This window comes from Coregonus clupeaformis, chromosome 15, assembly GCF_020615455.1.
Source record: "Coregonus clupeaformis isolate EN_2021a chromosome 15, ASM2061545v1, whole genome shotgun sequence".
NCBI classification, from domain to species: domain Eukaryota; kingdom Metazoa; phylum Chordata; class Actinopteri; order Salmoniformes; family Salmonidae; genus Coregonus; species Coregonus clupeaformis.
The window spans coordinates 65,104,115-65,124,109 of NC_059206.1; the positions used below are offsets into that span (position 1 = coordinate 65,104,115).

A 19,995-nucleotide genomic window follows, 5' to 3' on the forward strand; every position below is an offset into this window, starting at 1 on the left:
TTTGTGTCATGTCACAAAGGCAGTTTAAAGTACAGTAGACCAACATAGCTCTTGTAGTAGATGTCAAATCTGGGTTCTGGAGAACCTTGTTAGTGCATGGGTGAAGAAGGGGTTGTGTTGCTCATTTGAATTTCCTGACTTTTGCACATTTTGACCAGCCTGACTTAAACTCACTTAAACATAGTTTTTGTGAGTTAATATTAAAAGGTCCACCGTCATCACCATCACATATACAGTAACACATTATATAACACACCAGGAACAGGTCAGAGGTTAAAGAAGAGTCGTTCGGTGCAGAGCAGAGAGGAACATGATGCCCAGAGGGACCAGAGGGACTCCTCCAGGGACCCCCAGAGAGGGGAGGAGGAGAGGGGCCGCCAGGGGCATGGAGGTCTAGGGGATCTCTCTGATCACCATCTCAGGACCCTCTGTACCGAGGTCTGTATGTCTATTCACTGATGGTTTGTTGTGATTAGCAGTTTTCATTAGCCTGGGTACCAGTCTGTTTTTGCTATTCCACAACGTGTTTGGCATGAGTATGGAATGTTAGCACAAACAGTCTGGTACCCAGGCTAATCGTTTTTTTGATTTGCAAGATCATGACGCAACGCCATGACACAACGCCATGACACAACGCCATGAACAACGCCATGACACAACGCCATGACACAACGCCATGACACAATGCAATGACAATGCCATGACACAACGCCATGACACAACGCCATGACACAACGCCATGACACAACGCCATGACAACACGCCATGACACAACGCCATGACAACACCATGACACAACACCATGACACAACGCCATGACAACACCATGACACAACGCCATGACACAACGCCATGACACAACACCATGACACAACGCCATGACACAACACCATGACACAACGCCATGACACAACACCATGACACAACGCCATGACACAACGCCATGACACAACACACCATGACACAACGCCATGACACAACGCCATGACCATGACACAACGCCATGACACAACGCCATGACAACACCATGACACAACGCCATGACACAACGCCATGACACAACGCCATGACACAACACCATGACACAACGCCATGACAACACCATGACACAACGCCATGACACAACGCCATGACACAACACCATGACACAACACCATGACACAACGCCATGACACAACGCCATGACACAACGCCATGACACAACGCCATGACACAACGCCATGACACAACGCCATGACACAACACCATGACACAACGCCATGACACAACGCCATGACACAACACCATGACACAACACCATGACACAACGCCATGACACAACGCCATGACACAACACCATGACACAACACCATGACACAACGCCATGACACAACGCCATGACACAACACCATGACAACACCATGACACAACGCCATGACACAACGCCATGACACAACGCCATGACACAACGCCATGACACAACACCATGACACAACGCCATGACAACACCATGACACAACGCCATGACACAACACCTTGACAACATCATGACACAACACCATGACACAACGCCATGACACAACGCCATGACACAACACCATGACACAACACCATGACACAACGCCATGACAACACCATGACACAACGCCATGACACAACGCCATGACACAACACCATGACACAACGCCATGACACAACACCATGACACAACGCCATGACACAACGCCATGACACAACGCCATGACAACACCATGACACAACGCCATGACACAACGCCATGACACAACGCCATGACACAACGCCATGACACAACACCATGACACAACGCCATGACACAACGCCATGACAACACCATGACACAACGCCATGACACAACGCCATGACACAACGCCATGACACAACGCCATGACACAACGCCATGACACAACGCCATGACACAACACCATGACACAACACCATGACACAACACCATGACACAACACCATGACACAACACCATGACACAACACCATGACACAACACCATGACACAACGCCATGACACAACACCATGACACAACGCCATGACACAACACCATGACACAACACCATGACAACACCATGACACAACACCATGACACAACGCCATGACAACACCATGACACAACGCCATGACACAACACCATGACACAACGCCATGACACAGAGGGGGAAGGCAGCTCTTATGTTACAGTTCAAACTAAATGAACTACAGTATGTGATGTGAGATGTTACATCAGGATATTTCTATTTTAGGTCATTTATATTGATATAATTAATAGCTATGTGATTTACATTCATGTAATATTTATAAGTAGCACAATGCTCATTATGAACTGGAGCCGCAGTCTTTTATTGTAAATATCTATTTCAGAGCTTGCTGTCTGTCCTTAAAGGCATTTCATGTTGAACTCTAAAGGTGTGGCCTGTGCTGGCCGTGATGGGGGGTGCTGACGCAGGGCTGCGTGTGGGGGGGCGCTGTGTACACAAACAGACCGGTCGTCACGCTACTCTACTGGGTGTGGTGAAGGAGGGGAGCGCCTCGGCCAAGGTGCAGTGGGACGAGGCTGAGATCACCATCAGGTATTAACGTTAGATTTGACCCAGCAGGTCTCGATAGCCCTGGTCCCAGATCAGTTTGTGCTCTCTTGCCTGATGGAATTCTCATGGGGTGACAATGCCAGTGGAGTAGGCAAGAGCGGAAACAGATCTGAGACCAGGCTAAGGCCTTGAGAGAAGCAAGGCTTATTATTAGGGCTGGCACAATTATCGTATAACCGTTTTTACAGACAATTATGGACAATAACCGTGAACCCCTTAATACATTCATTTCAGGAGAAGGGAGGATTCAGCTTTATATTCAAGCAGATTATAGTTTAGTCAATAGCAGTTTCATGTCTTGCTGAATATGTACACTGGCTATGTTCACATAACTATTCTGTAGAACTCCATCACCTAGCCCTGTTTCAATACTTTTCCTCCATAACCACCCACATCCACTACCATTAATACCTCCCAATAACTTATCCACCATCATCCATATCCCATATATAACCTATTGACTCATTCATTGACTCATCCCAACTCTGCATGGTACCATGATATCACCAGCCCTCTTCCACCCATCCACCTAGCCTGGTCCCAGATCTGTTTATGTAATGCCAACTCCATTTGTGTCATTGTCAAGCCAAACATTGGCATGAATATTCCGTAAGGAGATGGCAAGAAGCAGAAACAGACTGGCTCCCAGGGCAGACTACCATCCATCCATCCCCCAGACTACCATCCATCCATCCCCCAGACTACATATCATCCCCTCAGACTACATCCATCCCCCCAGACTACATCATCCATCCCCGGAGATACCATCCATCCATCCCCCCAGACTACCATCATCCATCCAACTAATATCAGACTACATCATCAACATCACCACTAAATACCCCCCCCCAGACTACCATCCATCCCCCAGACTACCATCCATCCATCCATCCCCCAGACTACCATCCATCCCCCAGACTACCATCCATCCATCCCTCAGACTACCATCCATCCATCCCCCAGACTACCATCCATCCATTCCCCAGACTACCATCCATCCACCATCCATCCATCACACCATCCATGCCATCCATCCATCCCCCAGACTACCATCCATCCCCCAGACTACCATCCATCCCCCAGACTACCATCCATCCCCCAGACTACCATCCATCCCCAGACTACCATCCATCCATCCCCCAGACTACCATCCATCCATCCCCCCAGACTACCATCCATCCACCCCAGACTACCATCCATCCATCCCCCAGACTACCATCCATCCGTCCCCCAGACTACCATCCATCCCCCAGACTACCATCCATCCATCCATCCCCCAGACTACCATCCATCCCCCAGACTACCATCCATCCATCATCCCCCAGTCTACCATCCATCCATCCCCCAGACTACCATCCATCCCCCAGACTACCATCCATCCATCCCCCAGACTACCATCCATCCATCCCCCAGACTACCATCCATCCCCCAGACTACCATCCATCCATCCCCCAGACTACCATCCATCCCCCAGACTACCATCCATCCCCCAGACTACCATCCATCCCCCAGACTACCATCCATCCATCCATCCATCCCCCAGCCATCCATCCATCCCCCATCCATCCATCCATCCATCCCCCATCCATCCATCCTCCACTCCTCCACCATGTCTTGCATGCTCTCTGTCTTCCTATCCTCCTTTCCCTCACTCTGTTTTTCCTTGTGTTCCTCCACTTCTGGTTCTTCATTAAAGCTTCCCAACTTTCTGGTCGCCTAGTGACACTCCCCTGTACAACCTGGAGCCCTGCGAGCCGCTGCCCTTTGACGTGGCACGCTTCCGGGGCCTCACCGCTTCCCTGCTCCTCGACCTCACCTACCTCACCTCCATCCACGAGGACGCTGGGAAACTCAGCGCCCGGCGCCACGAGAAGAAGCACCGTAGCGGCAGAGGTCACGATACAACGACGACGACCGCCACGACAAACGACGACATCAACAACAAACCTAGTGAGACAGAGCTGAGCCACCAACACAGGGTCTCCCCAGACCCCAAAGACACAACAACAACGGGGACCGTCACCACGACGACGACCTCTGATCTGAGAGTGTCACACAGCCTGGACGAGGTCAAAGCCCACGTGGTGCCCAACTCCAAATCAGAGAGCGAGATCTCCTCCTACGCCTTGGACTCCCAAAACCAGGGTGGAGGAGGAGGAGGAGGAAGTCCAGAGAACCTCTCCCCTGCTCCTCAGACCCCCCAGGAGGTCAACAGGAGGAAGGGCCATGAGGGGCTGACTCACGGGGGCCGGGGCCACGATGGCTCTCCCTCCTCAGGGGCCAGTCAATCTGAGATCCATGCGGTGCAGCTGTCCTACCTCTACCTGGGGGCAATGAAGGCTCTTAGCACCCTGCTCACCTGCTCCAAGTATGCTGAGCTGCTGCTCATACCCAAGGTTAGTAGTACTGCATCTGGTGAGTCAGTTTGGTGGCAGCAACATCAGGGTTGTGGGTTCGAATCCCGCATGGCTCTCACATCATATAGTACCTGTCCGAGAAATGCCTGGGCCCAGGTTCCGTTGTCAGGAAAAAGTCACTGGCCCCAAGTATACTGTAAATGTGTGTTTCGTCAATCAAAGCGTCTGCTAACGGCCCACTCTGTAATCGGTCCAGGTTCAATCAAAGCGTCTGCTAACGGCCCACTCTGTAATCGGTCCAGGTTCAATCAAAGCGTCTGCTAACGGCCCACTCTGTAATCGGTCCAGGTTCAATCAAAGCGTCTGCTAACGGCCCACTCTGTAATCGGTCCAGGTTCAATCAAAACGTCTGCTAACGGCCCACTCTGTAATCGGTCCAGGTTCAATCAAAGCGTCTGCTAACGGCCCACTCTGTAATCGGTCCAGGTTCAATCAAAACGTCTGCTAACGGCCCACTCTGTAATCGGTCCAGGTTCAATCAAAACGTCTGCTAACGGCCCACTCTGTAATCGGTCCAGGTTCAATCAAAGCGTCTGCTAACGGCCCACTCTGTAATCGGTCCAGGTTCAATCAAAGCGTCTGCTAACGGCCCACTCTGTAATCGGTCCAGGTTCAATCAAAACGTCTGCTAACGGCCCACTCTGTAATCGGTCCAGGTTCAATCAAAGCGTCTGCTAACGGCCCACTCTGTAATCGGTCCAGGTTCAATCAAAACGTCTGCTAACGGCCCACTCTGTAATCGGTCCAGGTTCAATCAAAACGTCTGCTAACGGCCCACTCTGTAATCGGTCCAGGTTCAATCAAAGCGTCTGCTAACGGCCCACTCTGTAATCGGTCCAGGTTCAATCAAAGCGTCTGCTAACGGCCCACTCTGTAATCGGTCCAGGTTCAATCAAAACGTCTGCTAACAGCCCACTCTGTAATCGGTCCAGGTTCAATCAAAGTGTCTGCTAACGGCCCACTCTGTAATCGGTCCAGGTTCAATCAAAGCGTCTGCTAACGGCCCACTCTGTAATCGGTCCAGGTTCAATCAAAGCGTCTGCTAACGGCCCACTCTGTAATCGGTCCAGGTTCAATCAAAGCGTCTGCTAACGGCCCACTCTGTAATAGGTCCAGGTTCAATCAAAGCGTCTGCTAACGGCCCACTATGTAATCGGTCCAGGTTCAATCAGTGTCTGCTAACGGCCCATTCTGTAAGCTCCAGGTTCAATCAAAGCGTCTGCTAACGGCCCACAATGTAATCGGTCCAGGTTCAATCAAAGCGTCTGCTAACGGCCCACTCTGTAATCGGTCCAGGTTCAGCCGGAGCCTGCTCCCAGTGGACACAATGCGGACCTGAACGCTGGGTCCACCCCCAGTGGCGGAGCGGCCTCGCCCGTGTGCCAGGAGGAAGTTGAGATGAGGGCGGCACTGCAGTTCCTGATGCGTCACATGGTCAAGCGGGCCGTGATGAGGTCACCCATCAAGCGGGCGTTGGGATTGGCCGATTTGGAGAGGGCTCAGGCCGTGATCTATAAATTGGTTGTCAGCGGGCTGCTGGACGGACACTGCAGCGGGGGCAAAGCCAGGCCTGGTGAGTCCCTCTACACTGAGGAAAATAACATGGTGTTTGTTAGGGAAGGCTTTTCCATCTCTGGTCCTGGACTGGGTTCTTCCTGGGGTAAACATCTATACACCTGTTAATACTAGCTAGCTAGTTACCTTGGAGGTTTCTCTGACCATCTGATGTTGTGACCTGTCAAGAGTAAAGGAAAACTCTGTACTAAGTGTGGTTTGGTCTCTCTCCCGGCGTCTTAGCTGACCCAGAGTGTGAGGAAGGTGTGCAGGGAGAGCAGCAGGCCCAGACGCCCATCACCACTAGCCCCTCGGCCTCCAGCACCACCTCCTTCATGAGCTCCTCTCTGGAGGATACTACCACCGCCACTACACCAGTTACTGACACAGAGACTGTCCCTGCCTCAGAGTCCCCTGGGGTCATGCCGCTTAGCCTGCTCAGGTATATCAATCACACACACACACTCACACTCACACTCACACACACACACACACACACACACACACACACTGTGGATACTTTTTAAAGTCAAGGTATTTATTACAATGCCTGGTCTTTACAGGCAAATGTTCTCAAGCTACCCGACCACCACTCTGCTGCCAACGCGTCGTGCCCAGACCCCCCCGGTGTCTTCTCTCCCCACGTCTCCCTCTGACGAGGTGGGCCGCAGACAGAGCCTCACCTCCCCTGAGACCCAGACCTCCAGACCAGCCAACAGGACAGGAACATGTATGGTTTACACACCAAGCATCGCATGCATACACGCACACAAACACAGAGACACACACACACACACACACACAGACACAGAGCCTCAGCTCCCCTGAGTCCCAGACCAGCCAACAGGACAGGGACATGCACCCATCATACCAACCCATTATCCCTACTGTACATACAGCACACTATACATAACCATTCCCCAAAGTGTTTATACTGGCCCTGTTTTACCCCAGACCAACAGGCTGGCTAGTACTGGCCCTGTTTTATCCCAGACCAACAGGCTGGCAAGTACTGGCCTTGTCACTGCTAGCAGGCTGGTAGACACCTGGCCTGTTTTATCCCAGGCCAACAGGCTGGCTAGTGCTGGCCCTGTTTTATCCCAGACCAACAGGCTGGCTAGTACTGGCCCTGTTTTATCCCAGACCAACAGGCTGGCTAGTGCTGGCCCTGTTTTATCCCCAGACCAACAGGCTGGCTAGTACTGGCCCTGTTTTATCCCAGACCAACAGGCTGGCTAGTACTGGCCCTTGTTTTATCCCAGACCAACAGGCTGGCTAGTACTGGCCCTGTTTTATCCCAGGCCAACAGGCTGGCTAGTACTGGCCCTGTTTTATCCCAGGCCAACAGGCTGGCTAGTACTGGCCTTGTTTTATCCCAGGCCAACAGGCTGGCTAGTACTGGCCCTGTTTTATCCCAGGCCAACAGGCTGGCTAGTACTGGCCCTAGTTTTATCCCAGGACAACAGGCTGGCTAGTACTGGCCCTATTTTATCCCAGGACAACAGGCTGGCTAGTACTGGCCCTGTTTTATCCCAGGCCAACAGGCTGGCTAGTACTGGCCCTATTTTATCCCAGGACAACAGGCTGGCTAGTGCTGGCCCTGTTTTATCCCAGGAACAACAGGCTGGCTAGTACTGGCCCTGTTTTATCCCAGGCCAACAGGCTGGCTAGTACTGACTTTGCTTATTTATTTGACTTGAGGGAATGATATTACTGTGACTGTGATATGATAATACTGTGACTGTGATATGATATTACTATGACTGTAATATGATATTACTGTGACTGTGATATGTGGTTGTCCCACCTAGCTATCTTCAGATGAATGCACTAACTGTAAGTTGCTCTGGATAAGAGCATCTACTAAATTACTAAAATAAAAACTGTAAACGTAGGACTAGGGCCCCTGGAACGAAGGCGGCTCTTGGTGACTTCATTCTTAAGGCTCTTACTTTTTTTCTGATCAATAAAATATACCTGTCCATAGTAGCACACAGGATACGTTCTGTAAGTCCTGTTTGTCTCTGTATGTGATGGTAACATCCTCTCCTCCGTGTTGTCCACTCCAGCCCTGTCTGACCCCAGCAGCAGACTCTCCACTTCCCCTCCACCCCCGGCCATCGCTGTGCCCCTCCTGGAGATGGGCTTCTCTCTGAGGCAGATCACCAAGGCTCTGGAGGCTACAGGGACAGGTACTGACTTCACTATACACTACCTTATACCAAGGCTCTGGAGGGTACAGGGACTGACTTCACTATACACTACCTTATACCAAGGCTCTGGAGGGTACAGGGACTGACTTCACTATACACTACCTTATACCAAGGCTCTGGAGGGTACAGGGACTGACTTCACTATACACTACCTTATACCAAGGCTCTGGAGGGTACAGGGACAGACTTCACTATACACTACCTTATACCAAGGCTCTGGAGGGTACAGGGACTGACTTCACTATACACTACCTTATACCAAGGCTCTGGAGGGTACAGGGACTGACTTCACTATACACTACCTTATACCAAGGCTCTGGAGGGTACAGGGACTGACTTCACTATACACTACCTTATACCAAGGCTCTGGAGGGTACAGGGACTGACTTCACTATACACTACCTTATACCAAGGCTCTGGAGGGTACAGGGACTGACTTCACTATACACTACCTTATACCAAGGCTCTGGAGGGTACAGGGACTGACTTCACTATACACTACCTTATACCAAGGCTCTGGAGGGTACAGGGACTGACTTCACTATACACTACCTTATACCAAGGCTCTGGAGGGTACAGGGACAGGTACAGACTTCACTATACACTACCTTATACCAAGGCTCTGGAGGGTACAGGGACTGACTTCACTATACACTACCTTATACCAAGGCTCTGGAGGGTACAGGGACAGATTTCACTATACACTACCTTATACCAAGGCTCTGGAGGGTACAGGGACTGACTTCACTATACACTACCTTATACCAAGGCTCTGGAGGGTACAGGGACTATCTTAAGACACTACCTTCTATAGTTGGTCTATTGTGCCTAGATCTGTATCAGTGTACATTTCGTCAACATAAATAGTGACACATTTTCGTCAAACACCTGCACTATACAGCAGTATGTGGACACCCCTTCAAATCAGTGGATTCGGCAATTTCAGCCACACCCGTTGCTGACAGGTGTATAAAATTGAGCACACATCCTGTCAATTGTAAAGCTCGCCGCCGTTGGACTCTGGAGCAGTGGAAACGCGTTCTCTAGAGTGATGAATCACGCTTCACTGTCTGGCAGTCCGACTGACGAATCTGGGATTGGCAGATGCCAGGTGAACGCTACCTGCCCGAATGCATAGTGACAACTGTAAAGTTTGGTGGAGGAGGAATAATGGTCTGGGACCGTTTTTCATGGTTCGGGCTTGGCCCCTTAGTTTAAGTGAAGGGAAATCTTAACGCTACAGCATACAATGACATTCTAGACGATTATGTGCTTCCAACTTTGTGGCAACAGTTTGGGGAAGGCCCTTTCCTGTTTCAGCATGACAATGCCCCCATGCACAAAGTGAGGTCCATACAGAAATGGTTTGTCGAGATCGCTGTGGAAGAACTTGACTGACCTGCACAGAGCCCTGACATCAACCCTGCCTTTGGGATGAATTGGAACGCCGACTGCGAGCCAGGCCTAATCGCCCAACACCAGTGCCCGGCCTCACTAATGCTCTTGTGGCTGAATGGAAGTAAGTCCCTGCAGCAACGTTCCAACATCTAGTGGAAAGCCTTCCCCAGAAGAGTGGAGGCTGTTATAGCAGCAAATGGGGGACCAACTCCATGTTAATGCCCATGATTTTGGAATGAGATGTTGGACGAGCAGCTGTCCACATACTGTTGGCCATGTGGTGTATCACAAATATCACATGTTGTATCGCTGAATATGAGCGAGAACACTTTGGTTACTGTTGGCAGCAAACATGGAGTCAGTCAGTCAGCCATCAGTTCAGAATGTCCAGCTTGTTTGCATATGAGCCTCCTACTTTATCTAGTGGCCATTCAGTATTCAGCCACTTCTAATGGGCCGTCTCTCTCCCAGCCAATGGCCATTCAGTATTCAGCCACTTCTAATGGGCCGTCTCTCTCCCAGCCAATGGCCATTCAGTATACAACCACTTCTAATGGACCGTCTCTCTCCCAGCCAATGGCCATTCAGTATACAACCACTTCTAATGGGCCGTCTCTCTCCCAGCCAATGGCCATTCAGTATTCAACCACTTCTAATGGGCCGTCTCTCTCCCAGCCAATGGCCATTCAGTATTCAACCACTTCTAATGGACCGTCTCTCTCCCAGCCAATGGCCATTCAGTATACAACCACTTCTAATGGACCGTCTCTCTCCCAGCCAATGGCCATTCAGTATTCAACCACTTCTAATGGACCGTCTCTCTCCCAGCCAATGGCCATTCAGTATTCAGCCACTTCTAATGGACCGTCTCTCTCCCAGCCAATGGCCATTCAGTATACAACCACTTCTAATGGACCGTCTCTCTCCCAGCCAATGGCCATTCAGTATACAACCACTTCTAATGGACCGTCTCTCTCCCAGCCAATGGCCATTCAGTATACAACCACTTCTAATGGACCGTCTCTCTCCCAGCCAACGTAACAGGGTTAAGAACGTGCTGTAAGCTCACTCCACAACTAGCTCGAAATGCTACCGATGGAGCTGTCCAATTGGTGCCTTTTTTTATAGCTGAATTGGTTGGTGTTGTGTCTTCCCTGTTAAAATAAAGGTTACAAATAAGGAGGACGGTCACTTGTGTTTGTGAGCAGACTGGTTGGAGCCTGGTACTGGGATGGGGACAGTGAAGGAAGCAGACTGGTTGGAGCCTGGTACTGGGATGGGGGCAGTGAAGGAAGCAGACTGGTTGGAGCCTGGTACTGGGATGGGGACAGTGAAGGAAGCAGACTGGTTGGAGCCTGGTACTGGGATGGGGACAGTGAAGGAAGCAGACTGGTTGGAGCCTGGTACTGGGGTGGGGACAGTGAAGGAAGCAGACTGGTTGGAGCCTGGTACTGGGGTGGGGACAGTGAAGGAAGCAGACTGGTTGGAGCCTGGTACTGGGATGGGGACAGTGAAGGAAGCAGACTGGTTGGAGCCTGGTACTGGGATGGGGGCAGTGAAGGAAGCAGACTGGTTGGAGCCTGGTACTGGGATGGGGGCAGTGAAGGAAGCAGACTGGTTGGAGCCTGGTACTGGGATGGGGACAGTGAAGGAAGCAGACTGGTTGGAGCCTGGTACTGGGATGGGGACAGTGAAGGAAGCAGACTGGTTGGAGCCTGGTACTGGGATGGGGGCAGTGAAGGAAGCAGACTGGTTGGAGCCTGGTACTGGGATGGGGACAGTGAAGGAAGCAGACTGGTTGGAGCCTGGTACTGGGATGGGGGGCAGTGAAGGAAGCAGACTGGTTGGAGCCTGGTACTGGGATGGGGACAGTGAAGGAAGCAGACTGGTTGGAGCCTGGTACTGGGATGGGGGCAGTGAAGGAAGCAGACTGGTTGGAGCCTGGTACTGGGGTGGGGACAGTGAAGGAAGCAGACTGGTTGGAGCCTGGTACTGGGATGGGGACAGTGAAGGAAGCAGACTGGTTGGAGCCTGGTACTGGGATGGGGACAGTGAAGGAAGCAGACTGGTTGGAGCCTGGTACTGGGATGGGGACAGTGAAGGAAGCAGACTGGTTGGAGCCTGGTACTGGGATGGGGACAGTGAAGGAAGCAGACTGGTTGGAGCCTGGTACTGGGATGGGGACAGTGAAGGAAGCAGACTGGTTGGAGCCTGGTACTGGGGTGGGGACAGTGAAGGAAGCAGACTGGTTGGAGCCTGGTACTGGGATGGGGACAGTGAAGGAAGCAGACTGGTTGGAGCCTGGTACTGGGGGTGGGGACAGTGAAGGAAGCAGACTGGTTGGAGCCTGGTACTGGGATGGGGACAGTGAAGGAAGCAGACTGGTTGGAGCCTGGTACTGGGATGGGGACAGTGAAGGAAGCAGACTGGTTGGAGCCTGGTACTGGGATGGGGACAGTGAAGGAAGCAGACTGGTTGGAGCCTGGTACTGGGATGGGGACAGTGAAGGAAGCAGACTGGTTGGAGCCTGGTACTGGGATGGGGACAGTGAAGGAAGCAGACTGGTTGGAGCCTGGTACTGGGATGGGGACAGTGAAGGAAGCAGACTGGTTGGAGCCTGGTACTGGGATGGGGACAGTGAAGGAAGCAGACTGGTTGGAGCCTGGTACTGGGATGGGGACAGTGAAGGAAGCAGACTGGTTGGAGCCTGGTACTGGGGTGGGGACAGTGAAGGAAGCAGACTGGTTGGAGCCTGGTACTGGGGTGGGGACAGTGAAGGAAGCAGACTGGTTGGAGCCTGGTACTGGGGTGGGGACAGTGAAGGAAGCAGACTGGTTGGAGCCTGGTACTGGGATGGGGACAGTGAAGGAAGCAGACTGGTTGGACCCTGGTACTGGGGTGGGGACAGTGAAGGAAGCAGACTGGTTGGAGCCTGGTACTGGGATGGGGACAGTGAAGGAAGCAGACTGGTTGGAGCCTGGTACTGGGATGGGGACAGTGAAGGAAGCAGACTGGTTGGAGCCTGGTACTGGGGTGGGGACAGTGAAGGAAGCAGACTGGTTCGAGCCTGGTACTGGGATGGGGACAGTGAAGGAAGCAGACTGGTTCGAGCCTGGTACTGGGATGGGGACAGTGAAGGAAGCAGACTGGTTCGAGCCTGGTACTGGGGTGGGGACAGTGAAGGAAGCAGACTGTTTGGAGCCTGGTACTGGGGTGGGGACAGTGAAGGAAGCAGACTGGTTGGAGCCTGGTACTGGGGTGGGGACAGTGAAGGAAGCAGACTGGTTGGAGCCTGGTACTGGGATGGGGACAGTGAAGGAAGCAGACTGGTTGGAGCCTGGTACTGGGATGGGGACAGTGAAGGAAGCAGACTGGTTGGAGCCTGGTACTGGGGTGGGGACAGTGAAGGAAGCAGACTGGTTGGAGCCTGGTACTGGGGTGGGGACAGTGAAGGAAGCAGACTGGTTGGAGCCTGGTACTGGGATGGGGACAGTGAAGGAAGCAGACTGGTTGGAGCCTGGTACTGGGATGGGGACAGTGAAGGAAGCAGACTGGTTGGAGCCTGGTACTGGGATGGGGACAGTGAAGGAAGCAGACTGGTTGGAGCCTGGTACTGGGGTGGGGACAGTGAAGGAAGCAGACTGGTTGGAGCCTGGTACTGGGGTGGGGACAGTGAAGGAAGCAGACTGGCTGGAGCCTGGTACTGGGATGGGGACAGTGAAGGAAGCAGACTGGTTGGAGCCTGGTACTGGGGTGGGGACAGTGAAGGAAGCAGACTGGTTGGAGCCTGGTACTGGGGTGGGGACAGTGAAGGAAGCAGACTGGTTGGAGCCTGGTACTGGGGTGGGGACAGTGAAGGAAGCAGACTGGTTGGAGCCTGGTACTGGGGTGGGGACAGTGAAGGAAGCAGACTGGTTGGAGCCTGGTACTGGGATGGGGACAGTGAAGGAAGCAGACTGGTTGGAGCCTGGTACTGGGGTGGGGACAGTGAAGGAAGCAGACTGGTTGGAGCCTGGTACTGGGGTGGGGACAGTGAAGGAAGCAGACTGGTTGGAGCCTGGTACTGGGGTGGGGACAGTGAAGGAAGCAGACTGGTTGGAGCCTGGTACTGGGGTGGGGACAGTGAAGGAAGCAGACTGGTTGGAGCCTGGTACTGGGGTGGGGACAGTGAAGGAAGCAGACTGGTTGGAGCCTGGTACTGGGGTGGGGACAGTGAAGGAAGCAGACTGGTTGGAGCCTGGTACTGGGGTGGGGACAGTGAAGGAAGCAGACTGGTTGGAGCCTGGTACTGGGGGTGGGGACAGTGAAGGAAGCAGACTGGTTGGAGCCTGGTACTGGGGTGGGGACAGTGAAGGAAGCAGACTGGTTGGAGCCTGGTACTGGGGTGGGGACAGTGAAGGAAGCAGACTGGTTGGAGCCTGGTACTGGGGTGGGGACAGTGAAGGAAGCAGACTGGTTGGAGCCTGGTACTGGGGTGGGGACAGTGAAGGAAGCAGACTGGTTGGAGCCTGGTACTGGGGGTGGGGACAGTGAAGGAAGCAGACTGGTTGGAGCCTGGTACTGGGGTGGGGACAGTGAAGGAAGCAGACTGGTTGGAGCCTGGTACTGGGGTGGGGACAGTGAAGGAAGCAGACTGGTTGGAGCCTGGTACTGGGGTGGGGACAGTGAAGGAAGCAGACTGGTTGGAGCCTGGTACTGGGGTGGGGACAGTGAAGGAAGCAGACTGGTTGGAGCCTGGTACTGGGGTGGGGACAGTGAAGGAAGCAGACTGGTTGGAGCCTGGTACTGGGGTGGGGACAGTGAAGGAAGCAGACTGGTTGGAGCCTGGTACTGGGATGGGGACAGTGAAGGAAGCAGACTGGTTGGAGCCTGGTACTGGGGTGGGGACAGTGAAGGAAGCAGACTGGTTGGAGCCTGGTACTGGGGTGGGGACAGTGAAGGAAGCAGACTGGTTGGAGCCTGGTACTGGGGTGGGGACAGTGAAGGAAGCAGACTGGTTGGAGCCTGGTACTGGGGTGGGGACAGTGAAGGAAGCTATATTAATAATAATCATTTGGGGGGGGGGGGTGCTTATATTTGACCTGCTACAGACTTGTTCATCCATTTCCATTTTCCATTACGTCATTTAGCAGACGCTCTTATCCAGAGCGACTTACAGTTAGTGAGTGCATACATCATTTTTTATACTGGCCCCCCGTGGGAAACGAACCCACAACCACAATTAATCATTACAAGTGTGTAATGGTAATGTGTTGCATATCCCAACTCCCCCTGAGACACCCGCAGGGAGTGGGGTCACGGCCGGGGTCACCATTGGCCAGCGCCAAATGGAGCAATTGGGGGTTAAGTGCCTTGCTCAAGGGCACAGCGACAGATATTTTTCACCTTTTTCGGCTCAGGAATTCAAATTCAGCAACCTTTGTTACCTGGTCCCAACGCTCTAACCTCGTGGCTACCTGCCACGCCTGTTAGCAGCACCCTGACAGTGATCTAAGTATGTCATCAGTTCCTATCTGCACCCCATCCCCACCCAGGTACTCGTGGCGAGGCTGATGCCCAGAACATCACAGTGCTGGCCATGTGGATGATAGAACACCCCGGGACGGAGGAGGAGGAGCAGGAGGAGAGCCACTCTGGAGGAGGGGGGTCAGACAGCTCCACCTGCCCAGGGGCCACAGCCTCGGGAGGGGGTAAGAGTCTGGAGAGGAGCTACCTACACTCCCCTGGAGATATCCCTAACGCTGACGCTGCAGACATGGAGGAGGGCTTCAGTGAGAGGTAGGTACAGTCTACAGTAACTGAACCTGTTCTAGAGTACAGCCCCCTCAGGGTCAGGGGTCAGGTATGACTGTCTAAAGCCTTCTGTTGCCCATAGTGCACTTAGTAGCACTTGGATAAAACTGCTGTAGATTCAGGATTCAACAACAACAACATGAACTTACAATACTTCCTGCTACAGCGCAGAAAGAGTCAGGGATGCCGTCTATTCTGTTTGCTATTGCTATTGAACTACTAGTTATCATTTAAAACCGATATTAGATCATCTGTTTCCATGTTTCTGGTTGTACGAGGGCTGTGTTGTCCTTGTTGTCAGTTTCCACGTGACTGACTGACTGAGTGCAGTGTAAAACAGCTGATCATTTCCCCATGTTTACTGACTGTGTGTCCCTGCAGTCCAGAGGGTCTGGACCAGGACAGTGCCTCAGCCTCCAGTGGTCCAACACCCAGAGGTCACTCTGCTGTCAGCAGGAAACACCGTTTTGACTTGGCTGCTAGGACGCTGCTGGCCCGTGCTGGTGAGACTCTCTCTCTCTCTCTGCTCTCCCTTCCTCCCTCCTTTTTCCTTTCCTCCGAGACGTCTAAGAAAAGGAAAACCCACACACTGCTCTTGACAGTATCACTTTATGTTTTTGAAAGTAAACTCAGGGAGAAAAAAATTATAAAGAAACTTCCCTTTTTCAGGACCCTGTCTTTCAAAGATAATTAGTGAAAATCCAAATAACTTCACAGATCTTCATTGTAAAGGTTTAAACACTGTTTCCCATGCTTGTTCAATGAACAATAAACAATTAATGAACATGCACCTGTGGAACGGTCGTTAAGACACTAACAGCTTACAGACGGTAGGCAATTAAGGTCACAGTTATGAAAACTTAGGACACTAAAGAGGCCTTTCTACTGACTCTGAAAAACACCAAAAGAAAGATGCCCAGGGTCCCTGCTCATCTGCGTGAACGTGCCTTAGACATGCTGCAAGGAGGCATGAGGACTGCAGATGTGGCCAGGGCAATAAATTGCAATGTCCGTACTGTGAGACGCCTAAGACAGTGCTACAGGGAGACAGGACGGACAGCTGATCGTACTCGCAGTGGCAGACCATGCGTAACAACACCTGCACATGATCGGTACATCCGAACATCACACCTGCGGGACAGGTACAGGATGGCAACAACAACTGCCAGAGTTACACCAGGAACTCACAATCCCTCCATCAGTGCTCATCTTATGTTCATACAAATATTTACACATGTTAAGTTTGCTGAAAATAAACGCAGTTGACAGTGAGAGGACCTTTCTTTTTCTGCTGAGTTTATATTTTCCCAGATAAGCACCCTAAGGGCTCGTCAGTCAGCATTTCACATTAAGGTCTACAGCTGTTGTATTCGGCACATGTGACAAATAACAACATTTGATTTGATTTATTAAAGTTCCTACTAAAGCGTTTGGTGGTGCTGGTATCTCCTCTTCTGTTAGCTGTGTTGTACTACACGGTGCAGGCTAGTGATGGGGAAAACAATCGATAGTTACATATCGGGATATTATTTTGTATCGTTTTGACAATATCACAATATAATTTTTGCGCTAGTTGGCTATACCTGCGCCAAAAAAAAACTCGCAGTATTTTTCCCTCATAGCTTGTTCTCTTATCTTCTTTTTAAATAGAGAGACAATTTGTTTTCAGCACTTTTATTTCCATGACTGATTATTATTATTTATTTCTCACGGCTCTCTCTTGTCTCTCTGCAGTAGATATATTTACATTTACATTTTTGTCATTTAGCAGACGCTCTTATCCAGAGCGACTTACAGGAGCAATTAGGGTTAAGTGCCTTGCTCAAGGGCACATCGGCAGATTTTTCACCTAGTCGGTTCGGGGATTAGAACCAGCGACCTTTCGGTTACTGGCACAACACTCTTAACCACTAAGCTACCTGCCGCCCCACAATATATATAATATATATGGTGAGCAATATGTTTGGAACGTAAAATCACAGTATTGAATCGCTATATAATATAATATAATATGCCATTTAGCAGACGCTTTTATCCAAAGCGACTTACAGTCATGCGTGCATAATTTTTTTTTGTGTATGGGTGGTCCCGGGGATCGAACCCACTACCTTGGCGTTATAAGCGCCGTGCTCTACCAGCTGAGCTACAGAGGACCAGCTGGTATCGGCACCTAAGTAACGTGATAATATGGTACGGTGAGGTCCCATCCCCCTCCCCTCTAGCTGGTCTGTACCGGCCCGGTCCAGGTCATGGTGGTCAGCCGTACAGCAGGACCCTGGACCTCTGTGTCACTAAACTTCTATACTATTCTAACATATACTCTCTCCTCTCTCTCCTCTCCTGTAGCTGGTCTGTACCGCTCGGTGCAGGCCCATCGTAGCCAGTCTCGTAGGGAGGGCAGTGCCCTACAGCAGGACCCTGGAGCGCTGTATGACTTTAACCTAGATGAGGAACTGGAGCTTGATCTGGACGAGGAGGCCATGGAGGCCATGTTTGGTCAGGACCTGGCCAGTGACACTGACATCCTGGGCATGTGGATCCCAGAGGTACTGGACTGGCCGACATGGGTGTGTGTGAGTGCAGCGGGGTGCTGCTTCTTTCCTCCCCTTTAACTCAGGGGCTCATCCTGACTTCCACTTCACTAAACATCTTGCTTTAGTGGAAGTCAGGATTTTGACTCTTAACAAATTAACTTTCACTCGCACACTCATTCACTTAGTGCTGTAAATGCTAACCATCTGCTTAGAGAGGTTGAGGCTCACACACGCTCACACACGCTCACACTATCTCCCTCTCTCTCGCTCTCACACACACACTGCGTCATGCTCTGCCATTGGCGGTGATTTCTGTCGTTAGCCCAACTAGCATGCGGTGGATGGGATGTCAATAGGGTTTGGTTGGAAACCAGATGGAATGCTAACATGCTAAGGGTGATTACAGTGGGTGGCATTGATCATCATCAAGTCTTGGTGCTTGTGGTTCATTTATCAAGTCTTGGTGCTTGTGGTTAATTAATGAAGTCTTGTTGCTTGTGGTTAATTGATCAAGTCTTGCTGCTTGTGGTTAATTCGTCAAGTCTCGTTGCTTGTGGTTAATTCATCAAGTCTCGTTGCTTGTGGTTAATTCATCAAGTCTTGTTGCTTGTGGTTAATTCATCAAGTCTTGTTGCTTGTGGTTAATTCATCAAGTCTCGTTGCTTGTGGTTAATTCATCAAGTCTCGTTGCTTGTGGTTAATTCATCGTCTGTTAGTGGCATCATGGCATTGATGACCTGGATTTAAACTGACTTTATGTTTATGTGTGTGTCCCTCCCCTCCCCTCGCTGTCTCTGTCCCCTCCCTCCTCTCCCTGTCTCTCTGTCTTCTCTCCCTGTCTCTCTGTGTCCCCTCCCTGTCTCTCTGTGTCCCCTCCCTGTCTCTGTGTCCCCTCCCTGTCTCTCTGTGTCCTCTCCCTGTCTCTCTGTGTCCCCTCCCTGTCTCTCTGTGTCCCCTCCCTGTCTCTGTGTCCCCTCCCTGTCTCTCTGTGTCCCCTCCCTGTCTCTGTGTCCCCTCCCTGTCTCTCTGTCTTCTCTCCCTGTCTCTCTGTGTCCCCTCCCTGTCTCTCTGTGTCCCCTCCCTGTCTCTGTGTCCCCTCCCTGTCTCTCTGTCCTCCCTGTCTCTCTGTCTCCCCTCCCTGTCTCTCTGTGTCCCCTCCCTGTCTCTCTGTGTCCCCTCCCTGTCTCTCTGTCTCCCCTCCCTGTCTCTCTGTGTCCCCTCCCTGTCTCTCTGTCTCCCTCCCTGTCTCTCTGTCTCCCCCCTGTCTCTCTGTGTCCCCTCCCTGTCTCTCTGTGTCCCCTCCCTGTCTCTCTGTGTCCCCTCCCTGTCTCTCTGTGTCCCCTCCCTGTCTCTCTGTGTCCCCTCCCTGTCTCTCTGTATCCCCTCCCTGTCTCTCTGTGTCCCCTCCCTGTCTCTCTGTGTCCCCTCCCTGTCTCTCTGTGTCCCCTCCCTGTCTCTCTGTGTCCCCTCCCTGTCTCTCTGTGTCCCCT

The 19,995-nt window shown here is 51.8% G+C and overlaps 1 protein-coding gene across 1 annotated transcript in view; it reads left to right on the forward strand.

Moving 5' to 3' along the window:
• The window catches only part of herc1 (HECT and RLD domain containing E3 ubiquitin protein ligase family member 1), a 217,215-nt gene that overhangs the window by 115,181 nt on the left and 82,039 nt on the right, over positions 1–19,995 (forward strand). Inside the window, 10 exon segments of the mRNA XM_045225293.1 lie at positions 260–438; positions 2,415–2,578; positions 4,293–4,992; positions 6,310–6,586; positions 6,811–7,009; positions 7,131–7,297; positions 8,637–8,759; positions 15,713–15,956; positions 16,353–16,474; positions 18,318–18,538. Of these exon segments, the coding sequence (XP_045081228.1) occupies positions 260–438; positions 2,415–2,578; positions 4,293–4,992; positions 6,310–6,586; positions 6,811–7,009; positions 7,131–7,297; positions 8,637–8,759; positions 15,713–15,956; positions 16,353–16,474; positions 18,318–18,538 (2,396 nt within the window).